At 48.5% G+C, this 15,621-nt stretch overlaps 1 protein-coding gene across 21 annotated transcripts in view; it reads left to right on the top strand.

Annotated features, from left to right (window-relative positions):
• Positions 1-15,621, top strand: part of PUM1 (pumilio RNA binding family member 1) — a 401,680-nt gene that overhangs the window by 264,478 nt on the left and 121,581 nt on the right. For all 21 annotated transcript variants that reach the window (XM_077295564.1, XM_077295579.1, XM_077295569.1 and 18 more), the window contains 2 exons: positions 11,367-11,496; positions 11,687-11,821. In XM_077295564.1, the coding sequence (XP_077151679.1) occupies positions 11,367-11,496; positions 11,687-11,821 (265 nt within the window). The remainder of the gene's footprint in view (positions 1-11,366; positions 11,497-11,686; positions 11,822-15,621) is intronic.

Raw genomic sequence — 15,621 nt, 5'->3', positions numbered from 1 at the left:
AGATAGGTTGTGGATGGCTTTGTAGGTCATTGTGAGGGTTTTGAACTGAAGTCTCTGGGCGATAGGAAGCCAGTGAAGGGTTTGGCATAGGGGAGAGGCTGGGGAATAGCGGGGAGACAGGTAGATTAGTCGGGCAGCAGAGTGTAGGATGGATTGGAGTGGTGCTAGAGGGGGAGTCCACAGAGTAGGAGGCTCTAGTAGTCGAGGCGAGAGATAAGGGCATGCACTAGTGTTTTTGCGGTGTCGCGGTCAAGGAATGCGTGGATCCGGGAAATGTTTTTTGAGTTTGAGGACGCAAGGGCTCGGATATGTGGCTTGAAAGAGAGGGCAGAGTCGAGGATCACCCCGAGTCACCGGGCGTGTGGGACTAGGGAAAGTGAGCAGCCATTGACATTGATGGATAGGTCTGGTGGAGGGGTAGAGTGAGATGGGGGGAAAGATGATGAATTCTGTTTTGTCCATGTTCAGTTGTAGAAAGCGAGCAGAAAAGAAGGCTGAAATAGCAGACAGTGCAGAATTTTGGTAAGTAAAGAGGTGAGGTCAGGTCCGGATAGGTAGATCTGCGTGTCGTCAGCATAGAGATGGTACTGCATACCGTGGGATTCTATGAGCTGTCCCAGACCAAAGGTGTAGATGGAGAAAAGTAGGGGTCCTAGAACAGAGCCTTGAGGAACACCGACTGACAAGGGGCGAGGTGAGGAGGTGGTGTGGGGGAGAGAGACACTGAATGTCCGGTCTGTCAGATATGACGAGATCCAGGAAAGGGCCAAGTCTGTGATGCCTAGAGATGAGAGGATTTGTAGCAGAAGGGAGTGGTCCACAGTGTCAAAGGCAGAAGACAGGTCCAGGAGAAGGAGGACAGAGTAGTGTTGCTTGCTCCTTGCAGTTAGTAGGTCATTGGTGACTTTAGTTAAGGCAGTTTCAGTTGAGTGATGGGAACGGAAGCCAGATTGTAACCGATCAAAGAGGGAGCAGGAGGAGAGGTGGGAGGACAGTTCAAGATGGACGTGTTGCTCCAGCAATTTGGAGGCATAAGGGAGAAGAGATATCGGGCGATAGCTAGACACAGAGGATGGGTCAAGGGAGGGCTTTTTGAGGATGGGGTGTGATCTTGGCATGTTTGAAGGATGAAGGGAAGACACCTGTTGTGAGTGAGAGGTTGAAGAGGTGTGTTAGGGTTGGGATGAAGACCGGGACAAGGTTAGGGATGAGGTGGGATGGGAGTGGGTCGAGCGTGCAGGTGGTGAGGTGTGATCTTGACAGGAGGGTGGAGAGCTGATCTTCTTTAATGGTGGAGAAGCTGGTTTTGGAGGAGCAGGGGTGAGCAGCTAAGAGGGGCAGTGGGCGCTCTGGGCCAAAGCTTTCTCTGATCGTATCGATCTTCTGTTTAAAGAAAGAGGCGAAGTCTTCAGCAGAAATGAAAGGGGAGGGAGGGGGTGCAGGGGGACGGAGTAGAGAATTGAAAGTGTTGAAAAGCTGTTTAGGGTTGAGACAGGGAAGATATGAGAGATGAGAAGTAAGTTTGTTTTGCGGCAGTGAGCGCGGACTTGAAGCTGGCGAGAGACTGCTTGTATGCGGTGAAGTGGTCAGAAGAGCGGGATCGCTTCCATTTCCGCTCAGCAATCCTAGAAGCCCGTCTCAATTCTTTGGTCAGGCTGGTCAGCCAAGGCTGCCTGTTGATTATACGAGTTTTGCTATGCATGAGCGAGGAGGCCGAATTGAGTGTTGCTGTTATTGTGGTGTTACAAAAAGCAGCAGCAGCATCTGTGTCATGAAGGGAGGCTATGTCAGTAAGAGGGAGAAGGGACTCAGAGAGTGATTGTAAGTTGAGATGTTTGAGATTTCTGCGAGGGAGTTTGTGAAGTGGGGGTTGCACACTAGGAGAGGAGAGGGAAGAGAATGTCAGTAGGTTGTGGTCAGACAGGGGGAGGGGGTGTGTTAGTGAGATTAGTATGGGAGCAGAGGCGGGTGAAGATGAGGTCCAGCGTGTGGCCATCTTTGTGAGTGGCCTCAGAGGACCATTGAGTGAGGCCAAAGGAGGCAGTCAGTGATAAAAGTTTAGAGGCAGCTGAAGTGAAAGTGTCAATGAGGATGTTGAAATCACCCATGATAATAGTGGGGATGTCAACAGAGTGGAAATGAAGTAGCCAGGTGGAGAAGTGGTCGAGAAAGGTGGAGATGGCTAGTTCTGGGGGGCGGTAGATGACAGCCAGCTGGAGGTTGGAGGGGGAATAGATGCGGATGGAATGCACCTCAACTGAGGGAAGAGTAGCGGAGGGTGGTAGCGGGATTGGAGTGAAGGAGCAGGTGTCGGACAGGAGCAAGCCAACCCCTCCACCACGTTTGTTGGTGGAGTGAGAGAGGTGGAGACCGCCGTAGGAAAGTGCAGCTGGAGAGGCTGAGTCAGAGGGGGTGAGCCAGGTTTCCGTGATGCCAAGGAAAGAGAGTTTGTTGGTGATGAAGAGGTCATGGATAAATGGCAGTTTGTTGCAGACGGAGCGTGCATTCCATAGTGCTCCACGTAAGGGGACCGGGGGAGTGGGGGCTGGATGAATGGGTATGAGGTTGTCATTGTTGGGAAAACGTGTGGAGGATCGAAGTAGGGGGTTAGAAATGAGTGTGGGGATGTGTTGAGGAGGGCCGGGATTTGGGGATATATCACCAGCAATCAGGAGTAGCAGACAGTGTTAGAAGGTGGGTGCAGGATAGGACATGATGCGGCCTTGTGTGTCTGGAGAAAAAGGATTGTATGTGGAGGAACAGTTCTGAGGAGAAGGTGAGATGGCTGGGGAGGATGGAGGAAGAAATCACTAGTATAGGCAGGAGTTACTGCGAATCTCTCATGACATACCCTTGGCCGGACACTTTGGCGTCTGTCGCACCAAGCATCGTCTGACACAAAACTTCTTTTGGCCGGGGGTAACCTATGATGTTTGTCAGTACTGCCAGACCTGTGACAGTTGCCAGCGCATTGGCAAGAGGGGAGATCGATGCAAGGCCAAATTACGCCCCCTCCCCATTGTGGAGGAACCATTTAGCCGAGTAGCGGTCGATCTGATAGGGCCGTTAGCCAAACCCAGTCCGTCAGGGAAAAGGTATATATTGACAGTGGTAGATTATGCCACACGGTATCCAGAGACGGTTGCGTTACCTAACATACTGGCAGAGACGGTGGCCGCTGCCCTGCTCCAGGTTTTCTCACGGGTTGGATTTCTCTGGGAGATTATCTCAGACCAGGGTACCCAGTTTACAGCAGAGGTGACCCACCAATTGTGGAAGCTATGCGGCGTAAAGTCCATTAGAAGCGCCCCGTACCACCCGCAAACCAATGGGTTGTGTGAACGTTTTAACGGGACGTTAAAACAACTCATTGGGACTTTTACCAGGACCTACAGGGACTGGGAGAAATTCTTGCCTCACCTCCTGTTTGCCTATCAGGAGGTGCCCCAAGAATCCACGGGGTTCTCCCCGTTCGAACTGGTCTACGGGAGACGGGTAAGGGGACCCCCTAGACTTAGTGCTAGAACACTGGGAAGGGGAGGGCATCATAGAAGGGGTACCTATTGTACCCTATGTGCTGGAATTCCGGGACCGCCTACAGGAGCTGACCCCGGCTGTACGTGGGAACATGCAGGTGGCCCAGCGGCGCCAGCGCGTATGGTATGATCGGAGGGCCAGAGAACGCACCTTGGAAATAGGACAGAAGGTCCTGGTGTTAGAGCCCACTAGGCAGGACAAGTTCCAAGCTGCATGGCAAGGGCCCTACCAAGTAGTGGGGAAAATAGCCGACACCACCTATAATGTCGCCGATTGTGACGACCCCAGGGTTATCCGCATGTTCCACGTGAATATGCTGAAGCCCTACCGGGAGCGCCCTGAAGAGGTAGTGTGGCCATCTGTTCACCTGAAGCAGAGGATTTAGCCGGACTTCCCTTGCCGGATGTCTTAGGGGAAAGGACTCAGTCTAAAACATGGGACCAGGTACACTGGGGTGAAGACCTAGGTCCCCGGGAGAGACAGCAGGCGGAGGCGTTGTTGAGGCAGCGACAGAGGATGTTTACGGGGAGACCAGGGTACACTCACCTGGCACAACAGAAGGTTAAGGGTACTGTCACACAGTGGCACTTTGGTCGCTACGACGGTACGATCCGTGACGTTCCAGCGATATCCATACGATATCGCTGTGTCTGACACGTAGCAGCGATCAGGGACCCTGCTGAGAATCGTACGTCGTAGCAGATCGTTTGGAACTTTATTTCGTCGCTGGATCGTTGTGTGTGACAGCGATCCAACGATGCGTTCGCTTGTAACCAGGGTAAACATCGGGTTACTAAGCGCAGGGCCGCGCTTAGTAACCCGATGTTTACAGTGGTTACCAGCGTAAAAGTAAAAAAAAAAACGTACATACTCACATTCCGGTGTCCTTCAGGTCCCTGGCCGTCTGCTTCCCGCTCTGACTGACTGCCGGCTGGAAAGTGAGAGCAGATCACAGCGGTGACGTCGCCGCTGTGATCTGCTTTCACTTTACGGCGTCACTCAGTCAAAGGCGGACACCGGAATGTGAGTATGTACTGTTTGTTTTTTTTTACTTTTACGCTGGTAACCAGGGTAAACATCGGGTTACTAAGCGCGGCCCTGCGCTTAGTAACCCGATGTTTACCCTGGTTACCCAGGACCTCGGCATCGTTGGTCGCTGGAGAGCGGTCTGTGTGACAGCTCTCCAGCGACCACACGACTTTCCAACGATCACGGCCAGGTCGTATCGCTGGTCGTGATCGTTGGAAAGTTGCAGAGTGTGACAGTACCCTAAGACCCAGGATCAGACCCCCCTGCGACAACCCCCCTTCCGCGTCCCTGAGTCTGTACGAGAAGGGATGCGACAAGATATGTTGCGTTTAGGGGTCATTGAAGAGTCATAGTCCCTGGGCATCCCCCGTAGTGTTAGTGCCCAAGAAGGATGGGACTACACGGTTTTGTGTAGACTATCGTAAGCTCAATGAGAAAACGGTGACTGATGCGTATCCCATGCCGCGTGTGGATGAGTTGTTAGACCGGCTGGCGGGGGGCAAAGTATTTGACCACCATCGATCTATGCAAAGGCTACTGGCAGATTCCTCTTAGTCCTGACGCTATTCCCAAGTCTGCATTTGTCACCCCGTTCGGCTTATTCCAGTTTCGAGTTATGCCATTCGGGATGAAGACTGCCCCGGCGACCTTCCAGAGGCTGGCTGACCGGCTTCTGGATGGTCTCCCGGACTATGCTTGTGCCTACCTGGATGACATCGCCATCATTGGACAGGGTCCACAAGGCCGGAATCACCCTGAACCCAAACAAGTGTCACGTGGGCATAGCAGAGGTTCAGTATTTAGGGCATTGGTGGGAAGTGGGAAACAGCGACCAGAACCAGCCAAGATTGAGGCCATAGCCAAATGGCCCACCCCACACACTAAAACCCAGGTCATGGCGTTTCTAGGGACAGCGGGGTATTACAGGAAATGCGTTCCCAATTACAGCAGCGTAGCCAAGCCCCTCACTGACCTGACCCGTAAGAACCAAGCCCACCAGGTAACCTGGACCCCACAGTGTGAGGAAGCCTTCCGCCAGCTAAAGGACGCCCTCACCAATACCCCTGTATTGGCCGCACCCAATCCAACTAAACGTTTCCTTGTACACACAGACGCTTCTATGTTTGGATTGGGGGCAGTACTGAGCCAAGTCGGGCCGGACGGCCAAGAACACCCGGTAGCTTACCTGAGTTGGAAACTACTGCCCCGTGAAGTGAGCTATGTGGCCATCGAGGAGGAGTGCCTAGCTGTAGTATGGGCACTCAAAAAGTTGCAACCATATTTGTATGGACGACAGTTTTCCCTCCTAACAGACCATAATCCCCTAGTCTGGCTTAATCGGGTCTCCGGAGACAACGCCAGATTACTGCGGCGGAGTTTAGCCCTACAACCTCTGGACTTCACCATCCACTACAGACCCGGCAAACAAAACGGTAACGCCAATGGACCAAGTCAACAAACGGAACTTGTACCAACCCCATAAACTTCGGTCATCCCCAAACCGATCCGTTAAGGATCAGATTGTGTATGCCGATCGCGTCGCTGAAAAGGGGGAGCTGTGTTACGGAACCCCCTCAGCACCCAGATTATGGTGTGCAGTTATATGTATGTATAATAATTTCCATGTGAGCGGCATGTACCTAATGCTTCAGCCCACAGGCTGCACCCCTGGGCAGAGGGGACAAGATATCCCCCTTCTGACCTCTCCCACCTTTGTAATTCCCACAGTAAATATCGGCAGGCTCCGGCCCCCTGCGGCTATTGTAATGTATGTCTGGCCTGCCGCTTTTCAATAGGCCTGCCCTCTGTACCTGTGTGATATATATTCTGTGTCCTGTGAGTAAAGTTTGTCATACTGGAAATACGTGGAGAAGCAGTGATATTTTACATGTGCCCATGTAATCAAGGAATTCCAGCCAGCGTCCTTCATTCAGACTCCAGCTAAAGCAGAGTGGACCTCCTGAAACACGGGGTGGTACTAAAGAGGTACTCCAGCACAGAAGACTCCCGTTACAATAATGTTCCACTTCTGGTACATCCTTGAGTACTGCGTCATCTGAACTCTGTTCTTTTATAGCAGCCATCAGTTGTGCTTTGTTTGGTTTGCATAAGAGATGTTTTGCCTCAAAGAGGGATGGTGGGTATGGTGAAAGTTCATAGGCCATCACCTCATCAAGGGAAAGATCAGCAGTTTGAGACACCACAAGAAACCTTTGGAACAAAATAGCGGGGTCTATTGTTTTGTCCTTAGCAACGTCAATAGCCTCACTGGATGCCAGGGTCTTGGCTTTCATTGACCGCTTGTACTTAACTGAAAGCAGTGATTGACCCTCCATTGTTGCCACTGTTTCTCTGCCAATGGTGAACAGGTTATGGACATTCACATCCTTATTTGCATTGACACCAGTGATAATGTTGCGAAGAGACACTTCATCGGACAAAGGTGAAAAGGTCTTGAGTTTATCTGCAATTTTCTCCAGGTCTTCACGATCTCTTCTCGTCCTTGACGTTCTTGCCTCCTTGTGTTCTTCACTGGTGACAAAGCTCTGGCGAGTGAAACCCTGCATTGCATCACTGTCGGAAGAGGACACTGGCACAGACAGAGTCAACAAGGCCCTCTGATGTTCGGACATTCCACTTCCTCTGGTGAGTCCTCCTGCAGTTTTTAGGGAGTGCATCAGAGCTTGCTCGATGACTAGGTCACAACCCAGGCCTGCCCAGTACTGATCACTGCGCCTTACAACATGCAAGCCATTCATAAATCTATGGAAGACTGATGGCATATCATCTTCCAGAGTGGTCATAGACTGGAGGTAAAGGTAGGCGGCCTTCACATAGTTCCCATGTCCAGCAGCTGCAAGAATGGGCAAACATTCGGCTACAGCATGAAGGTGCATCAGCCAGGATCCTGTACGATCGGCCTCGATAAGCTCCCTTGCAATTCCAACCATCTGTTGGTAATTCAGCCATAGTTTACTGGTGCGAGAGTGAGCAGATAATCCGTTTCTTTTGGTGGACAAGAGGTGGACAATTTCACTAAGGCAGGTAGAAGTGATGACCGAATTCAAGTCACTCTCCCCTGTCAGTGTCCGAGCATACAACTGCTCAAGTTCTAGCAACAGGTTTGTAAAACCGGGATGGTCGCAAAGTGCTTTGTCTGCAACTTGCTGAGTAAGACACTGATCAAAGAGGAGATGGCCACGAACTGCACACTGAACTGCCTTTCCAGTCATGATGTGTTGCACAGCATTGTCACTGTAAATTGTTCCCAAGATCTTTGATTCCACTCCCATCCATCAACGTTCCTATGGCACCCATAAGATTCATCAATGTGTGGAAGCTCCCGAGCATCAGGAAAACATCTCGAACCGGGCTGTCTTCAGGCACCTCGTGTTTGATTTCTGATGCTTTCCAGTAGAGTGGCTGATCGAATGTGACAACTGCAGCGGATCGGTGTTTATCAGCAAGGTTGCACAGATACTCAAGAGTAGAGAAGATGCATGACTTGTCTCCGGAATACATGTCAATGATGGGCAGGAAGATTACCGAAGACGACCCCGGATGATCAGTCTTTATGTAGCATGTGCATCATTCCATTCCAGCTCAGAGCAGGCTGTTTGAACCGTAAAGACATCTCCCACAATACATCAACACGATGGTCAATGGTGTCGAGAAATGGCAAGGGCTTGAAGTTTGTTTCAGCGAGTGTTTTGCAAAACGGTATTCCTTTACATCAACTCTGCTTTAACTATCCCCAAGTCCGCAGTCTTCAGTCTGAGAACAGTGCGACTAACCTTCCTTCTTGGAGTTACAGTAGCTACCATCCCCATGCCGTGGAAAGTCCCCTTCCCATCTAACGTGATGATATGATCGACGTCCGCAGCGAACAGCAGTGCCGTATCCAGTCTGTCCATGGTACCACCGAGTACATCCTAGCCAACAGAAGCTGCAGCGTTTTCCTCGAATCGCTGAACTTGAATATTTTGAGCAATATCCCATGGCTGAAAGACTGTCAACAAGAAATCGAGACCTGAAATGATGATGGAGCTGGACTGCTAACCCAAGCTGCAATGGAGCTACTACAGCCCTGGGACGTACAGCCTGAACAACTGATTGTCCAATGCTTGCGACCTTCCTGTGAATGTCCTTTCTAGCGAAGAGGGTTTCAAGCAAGCAAAGCAAACTCGGAGAGATAATCTAAAGCAGACTGACATTCAAGCGAAGAAATCTTCGGATATTCATCGGTTGAAGATTGGATCTTAGACTTGATATCTCTCTTGATTAGTTTGGCCGCAGTCTCTATGATGGCTCTCTTCTGGGCTTCTTCATCCGTTTCCTGACTAAGGAAATAGTCCCTCAGGATTATTCTGGTCTTTTCACGGAATGTTACACGGATCCCTACTCCGTGGTGTCACTTATTCGTCACGTGCCTGCTCTCACACGTGACTTGGGGTTGTGCCTGCAAGGGTTAATCTATCTCCCCACTCTCAGTCCCGCATTCAACCTCTGTCCTATGCTGTAATGGGAGCATAAATCACACACCGACCCAGGCCACACACCCGCTCATACGCGCTGCCACCACTCATCGAATACACGGGCGATGAGTCCCGGACTAATAATAATACTAATAAAAATATGTCTATCACTCCTAAGGCTCACACACCTTTAGGCTATGGATTCTTTAGAACTTTCAAGGTTCAACTTGTTAAAGTTTTATACTTTAATAACAAAAGGGTCAGTTCTTACAATAAGAAAAGGTATAAAAATATGATAATAAAAAGAAAAGTATAATGTTACAGGGTATATATATTAGATTCTTTGATAGGGCGTTGATCCAGGGAACTAGTCTGATTGCCGTATGTGGGGTTGGGACGGAATTTTTTTCCCCATGGTGGAGCTTACTCTTACCACATGGGTTTTTTTTGCCTTCCCCTGGATCAACATGTTAGGTTAGGCTATGGGTTGAACTAGATGGACTTAAAGTCTTCCTTCAACCTTAATAACTATGTTACTATGTTACATACAACTTATGCAAAACAGTATCAAAATAAACAGGAGTTATCTAACTGGTAGTTGCTTCTGCTCCCTGAAGGTAGGACGAATGTAGATTGGATCACACCAGCTTCTCGGGCTGCCCTCACATGTGAACACAATTCTCTGTCTGCAGCCTAAATTTATAACTTTGGTCTGAGGTCAGGTTTCTAGACCGGCCCCTCAGGCCAATATCATAACTGCTGCCTGTTTGATTGGGCCACGGCCACGCCCCCAATGAATATATTATTCTCTCTTGTGGAGAGGTTCTCAGGGATAGATTACCTCAGGCCGCAATTTAGCATCTCCCCTCCAAGACCTCAGAGGTGTCAAGTGTTCCTTTGTTCTTGGCCTTAGCCAGACCTCCTGGTGAGATCTGGAGACCCAATGTCTACTATTCCCAAGGAAGTACCTGTTAACACCTAGGTGCGACTTGCCTTCAGGACAGATGTTACATTATCACTAGTCAAACATATAACCCTAGACATATGCCACTACACACATAGATATATATATATACACATATTTCACCACAGGCAACCCTTCACACTCTGCTATGAATAGCGAATTGCCATACCTCTCCTCCAGCCTATACCTCAGCCATTTATTACTATAGGCAGCACTGTCGTCTTCTACAAGATACTCCGTCATTTTCTTTGCAAGATTTGTGAGTCAGTTCCTCTTCATCGTTGTCCTCGAGAAATGCACACATTCTCAAGAACGCTTGCTCTTGGTCCATGTTCATCAGCCTCCCTACCTTCCGCGGTTTCTTTGTAGTAGAGCCACCATGACGCATAGGAATTCCGTAATTTGTCCGAAAGTTAATGTCACATGAACGATGCTAGACAGTCTGCAGCATGTAAGTCCTTCCCAAAGTACGCGATTCTCCCTTGAATGGTGATTGCCCAGTCATCATTACGCTGTTTGCAATGTGACATGATGGACCTTACAAATCCATCCATGTTAACAAAGCTATAGTCATCGAAATCACTACTAGATCTTGTCTTCACCACTTCATGTCCACTGAACAAACACTGCGTCGTGCTATCATAGGATCCAGTAGACACCCATGTACCTCTCTTGGCAGGTGAACGATGAACGGAAGTAGCTTTCTTATGCAAGTCTATTTGCTTCTTGTTTATGTAGTGCATACGAAATCTCTTGTGCACCACTGCTCCACACAGTGCTAACGCCCCTCTCAATACTGGCTTTATTGATCCGTTAAGCTCCTTTCGCACCAATCACCACTTTCTCCGTCATCTTCTACTTCATGGCTGCATAAGGGGCAAGTTTCTTGACTTCCCATCATTCTCAGCTCTGTAAAAGAAGATAAATAAATCGTTAAATAATAAATATAATAATAGTAGTAATTGTAAAAGAAATATTGAAAGGCGAGTCGCATTTAACATTTTACAGCTTTGGCGGCCATATTCTTTGACGTCACATTTGGACCCTTTGTGGTAACCCTATCTTGGTAAACTTATAGTATGTTTTCCCTACATGTAATACTACTAAAAAAAAAAAAAACAATAAAACGCTTTCTTGGAATTTTGTTCAGGGTAAAGTATTTTTTTGTGTGTATGTTTTGACTGGACTATTGCTGGTGGTCTGACTTTTTGACTCCTCACTAAGAGAAGGTGGGTCCTGTGTTCCCTTTGTAAATTGAGTGGTCCTTTTCTTAATCGGTTGGATCCCCAGCGATCATACATTTAACACCTAGCATTTGTCTGAGAAGTGATCTGAAAACTTCATATTTTGCTTTCCATCAGGTTCATACAACTGAAACTTGAACGAGCAACCCCAGCGGAAAGGCAGTTGGTGTTCAATGAGATCCTGCAGGCAGCCTATCAACTGATGGTGGATGTGTTTGGGAACTACGTCATACAGAAGTTTTTCGAAGTTGGTACTTAGTATCTCACGTTACTTAGGTGTTTTTACTAATCAATGTCGTATGTAAGAAAACAGATGTATAATAAATCACTGTGTTGTAGATGAAATGTATTACTAACAGAATAGATCATGGATGTTTGTAATTTCTGATAGTTTTAAAAGCGAACCAGAAGTTAAATACATACTATGATCTTTGCAGTTTGGGAGCCTAGAACAGAAGTTGGCACTAGCAGAACGTATTCGAGGACATGTATTATCCCTGGCTTTGCAAATGTATGGGTGTCGGGTGATACAGAAGGCATTGGAGTTTATTCCACCTGACCAGCAAGTTATTGTAAGTAAATATCCATATACTGTATGCTGAAAAGTTTATGCACCCTTCAGAATTTTTCATATTTTTGCATAAATTTGGCCTCAACTGTATGTGATTTTCACACCAGTCTTAAAAGTAGAGACCAGCTCGAGCAAATGAATAAAAAAAAAATCACTTTTTTTGTTTAGGAAAACCTAACCACCTGTGAGTAATAAAAGGTATATAAACCTTTTAGGATTCGCAGATAATTTGAAGGTGAAATTAGTAGTCTGGTGTTTTCAATCATTGGGAATACAATCCGGTGTGAGTGGGTGACCTGTTTTTATTTAACAAAAAAAAGCAGGGATCGATCTAAGTCTGATCTTCACAATTCATGTTTTCTGTAAGTTTATCATGGCAAAAGCAAAAAATTTCTGGGGAAGAGTTGTTGGTGGTCCTCAAGGTGGAAAAGGTTATAAAACCATTAGTGATGAGCGAGCGTGCTCAGATACTGTTATCCAAGTATGCTTGAGTGCTAATAGAGCATCTTCGGCGTGCTCGAATACTATGTTTAAGTCACTGTTGCTGCATGTCTCGCAGCTGTTTGTTAGGCAATCCATGCATGTGTTGTGGCTCTCAAACAGCCGTGAGACATGCAGCCACAGCGACTTAAACATAGTATTCGAGCACGCCGAAGATGCTCTGTTAGCACTCAAGCATACTCTGATAGCACCCGAGCACGCACTCTCATCACTAAAAAAAAAAAAAAAAGTCTAAGAGTTTGGAATCCACCAATCCACAGTCAGTTTCTGCAGAAGTAGAGGAAATTAAAGACTTATTATTGCCTCTCCAAGGAGTGGTCAACCAACAAAGAACACACCAACCAAGAGCAAGGCATATAAGGGTATGTGCACACGTTTAATATTTATGGCAGATTTTTCTGCTGCAAAAACTAGTCTTTAATGCTTAATGCTACACGTTTTTGATGCTTTTATGTGTCGTCGTCGTCGTCGTCCCCCCCCTCCCCCCCTTAAAAAAAAAAATGCTGTCTGAGTGCTGAAAGAATTGACATGATGCAGATATGAAAATTGCTTTGAGGGTTCAAATCTGGAAGGAAAACGTATAAAAGGTTTAAAAAATCTCATGTGCTTGTTCACACTAACACACAAAAACACGAATATCCAGCAAGGTCACCGAGGAGCCCGAGGTAACCTGAGCTGCAAAGGGCCTCTCCAAATAGCTAATGTTAAAGAGTCCAATATTAGGTGGACAGACACTGAACAATTGTGTGCATAGCAGGAATGCAGGAGAAAACCACTGATCCAAAAAGATATTGCTATTGATGGAACAATGAATTCTGAATTATGCCAGCAATTTGTAATGGAAAATGTTAAAACATCTGTCCATTAGCTTAATCTCAAGAGAATGTGTGTCTGAAAGCTAAACACACAACACATAAGTCATTCTAAGAATGGTTAAAGTTCTTGAATGGCCAAGTCAAAAGTCCTTAAAGGGCTATTCCAAGATACTATCCCAATAAGTAGTAGGTGTAATAATAATAGCAAATACCTCCAATTAGAAATGTAGTATTGTTTTTCTGATTTGCCATGTCTCTTTCTCTATCGCCTCATTGAGGGACACAGGAACCATGGGTGTATGCTGCTGCCACTAGGAGGCTGACACTATGCATAAAAAGTTAGCTCCTCCTCTGCAGTATACACCCCACCGAATAACATTATGAAATTCAGTTTAGGTTAGTGTCAGTAGGAGGTGGACACGGGTCTTTCATTAGACCCATTTCTACCTCAATGTGCATCGTTTTTCTTTCAGGTTTTCCGGAGGGATACAGTGTTTAGTCACAACTGTAATCCCACAATACGGACTATGAGTACGGCGTGCACTGCCACCCCGTATCTTCATAGATCCGACAGCAGGACTAGCTCCGTCCCCCACCCACTCGCCCACCAGAGCCTGTCTGTTGCGGAGACGAGGACGTCCATCACAGCTCCCTGGACGTCTCATTCCTCTTAAGGTTAGTAACGGCGTGGGATGTTTGAGGTGAGTATTTTCCATCCCATCCCAGATTGGCTAGGGGGCGAAGATGTAGGGGCCCTTTTCAGCGGCGATTAAGGGGTGAGAGTTAAGAAGCGCCGCTTCTTGTTCCGGCAGCCGCACCGCTCCAGCACCGCGGTTTTCTCCGGCGGTCGCCGGCCTCTAATTTAGGCCCCGGCTTCTGCCCGGGCCTACTTCCGAGCCCGCGATTTAGCCCACTTCCTTTCTTTCGGGCAGGCTTTTCTCCTGCCCGTCTGCGAATATCCGCCCACCGATGCCATCTTACTGCTCCACAGGCGGCTTAGCTCCGTCCACTACTCACTGCGCCGCTGCAGGAAGCTTTTCGGCACCACAAATGCCTTACTCCGCCCATCCCAAGAGCGCGAATCCTGGCGTCCTCGTTCCCCCTACGGTCGCCATCTCCTAGCGGTTTCTGTCGGCCCACAAGAGCTCCAGATACAAGGGTGCCCCTGACTGCCGTTCCTGAGGAGCATCTTCCAAGTCATGCAGAGGACACCGATTCTTCTGCCGTGAGTAGCTCTGCAGTGCAGACTGACTCTCTCCTCTGCCCTCCTGTCCCCTAACCTTCTGGCATTTATTAGGTGTCCGTTTTATCATGTTTAATTCTAAGGGAGGTCGCTCTCGTCCTCCTACTTTTTCCTCTACTTCCTCTGCCCTAGTCAAACACTTCCTGTGTTTGTCTTGTAACTGCAAGCTTCCCGCAGGTCAGACCTCTCCCCTCTGTCAGGACTGCAGCAACCCTATTATGCCCTCCGTCCAGGATTCCCCTGCTGCTCCGCTTGAGTGAAGCCCCCACCCCAGGCTGGGTTTCCTCTGTCACAATCAGTGGCGGACTTAACACGGGTGTCCCAGACCCTTGTGTCCGTGCTCGATCGGTTACCACTGCAGACCTCCACAGTAGCCAGCGGGTCACAGGAAGCCCCGTCTGAGCCTTCCACTATAGGCCGCAAAATATCCAGACGGGAGCGCCGGTCTGAGTCCTCTTCCTGTTCCATCTCACCTCACGGTCCTTCTCTTCTGTCGACTTCTCCCCGCTCCTCCTCCCCTGAGTCAGGCGAGGCATTCTCTAATGCTCCTTCGGAGGATAATTGGGAGCTGGACTCGAACCAAATCGCTAGCATGAGGGATACAGTTCAGAGTCTCATTGGAGCGATCAATCAAACCATTAAAGAGTCCTCTACAGAACCCGCAGATCAGGCAGTTTAGTTTAGAAGGTCTAAACCACCTCCCAAGGTTTTCGCTCCTCATCCTGAATTCGATGAGCTTCTGTCTAGAGAAAGAGAGAATCCGACCAGACGCTTTCAAAGAGGAAAGCGCCTTGGCGTCTTATATCCCTTTCCTCCGGATCTCATCGCCAACTGGACTTCTTCCCCCTCTGTGGATCCGCCAATTTCTAGACTTTCCACCAACACAGTCCTCCCCCTGTCTAGAGGGGCGTCTCTGAAAGATTCCAACGACAGGATTATTGAATCCTTCGTGAAGTCTGCTTTCGAAGCGACCGTGTCTTCTCTATGCCCGGCCTTTGCTTCCACCTTGGTTTCGAAGTCTGTATCTGAATGGGCCAATCAACTCCTTCGGGGCATTCAGGTGGGAGCCCCACCAGAACAGCTGGCGGAACTCGCCACTCAGATTTCTCATGCTGGGGAATATCTGGTTTCTGCCTCCCTGGACGTCGCGTCTTGTGCTGCTCAGGTGTCCAGTAATATTGTGGCCATACGTCGTACAGTTTGGCTTAAGGCCTGGCAGGCGGATCTGTCATCAAAAGTCAC

This window comes from Ranitomeya variabilis, chromosome 3 (assembly GCF_051348905.1).
Source record: "Ranitomeya variabilis isolate aRanVar5 chromosome 3, aRanVar5.hap1, whole genome shotgun sequence".
In the NCBI taxonomy this organism is placed as follows: Eukaryota; Metazoa; Chordata; class Amphibia; order Anura; family Dendrobatidae; genus Ranitomeya; species Ranitomeya variabilis.
The sequence above is the reverse complement of the archived record's forward strand: the minus strand, read 5'-3'. Positions and strand labels throughout refer to the sequence as shown.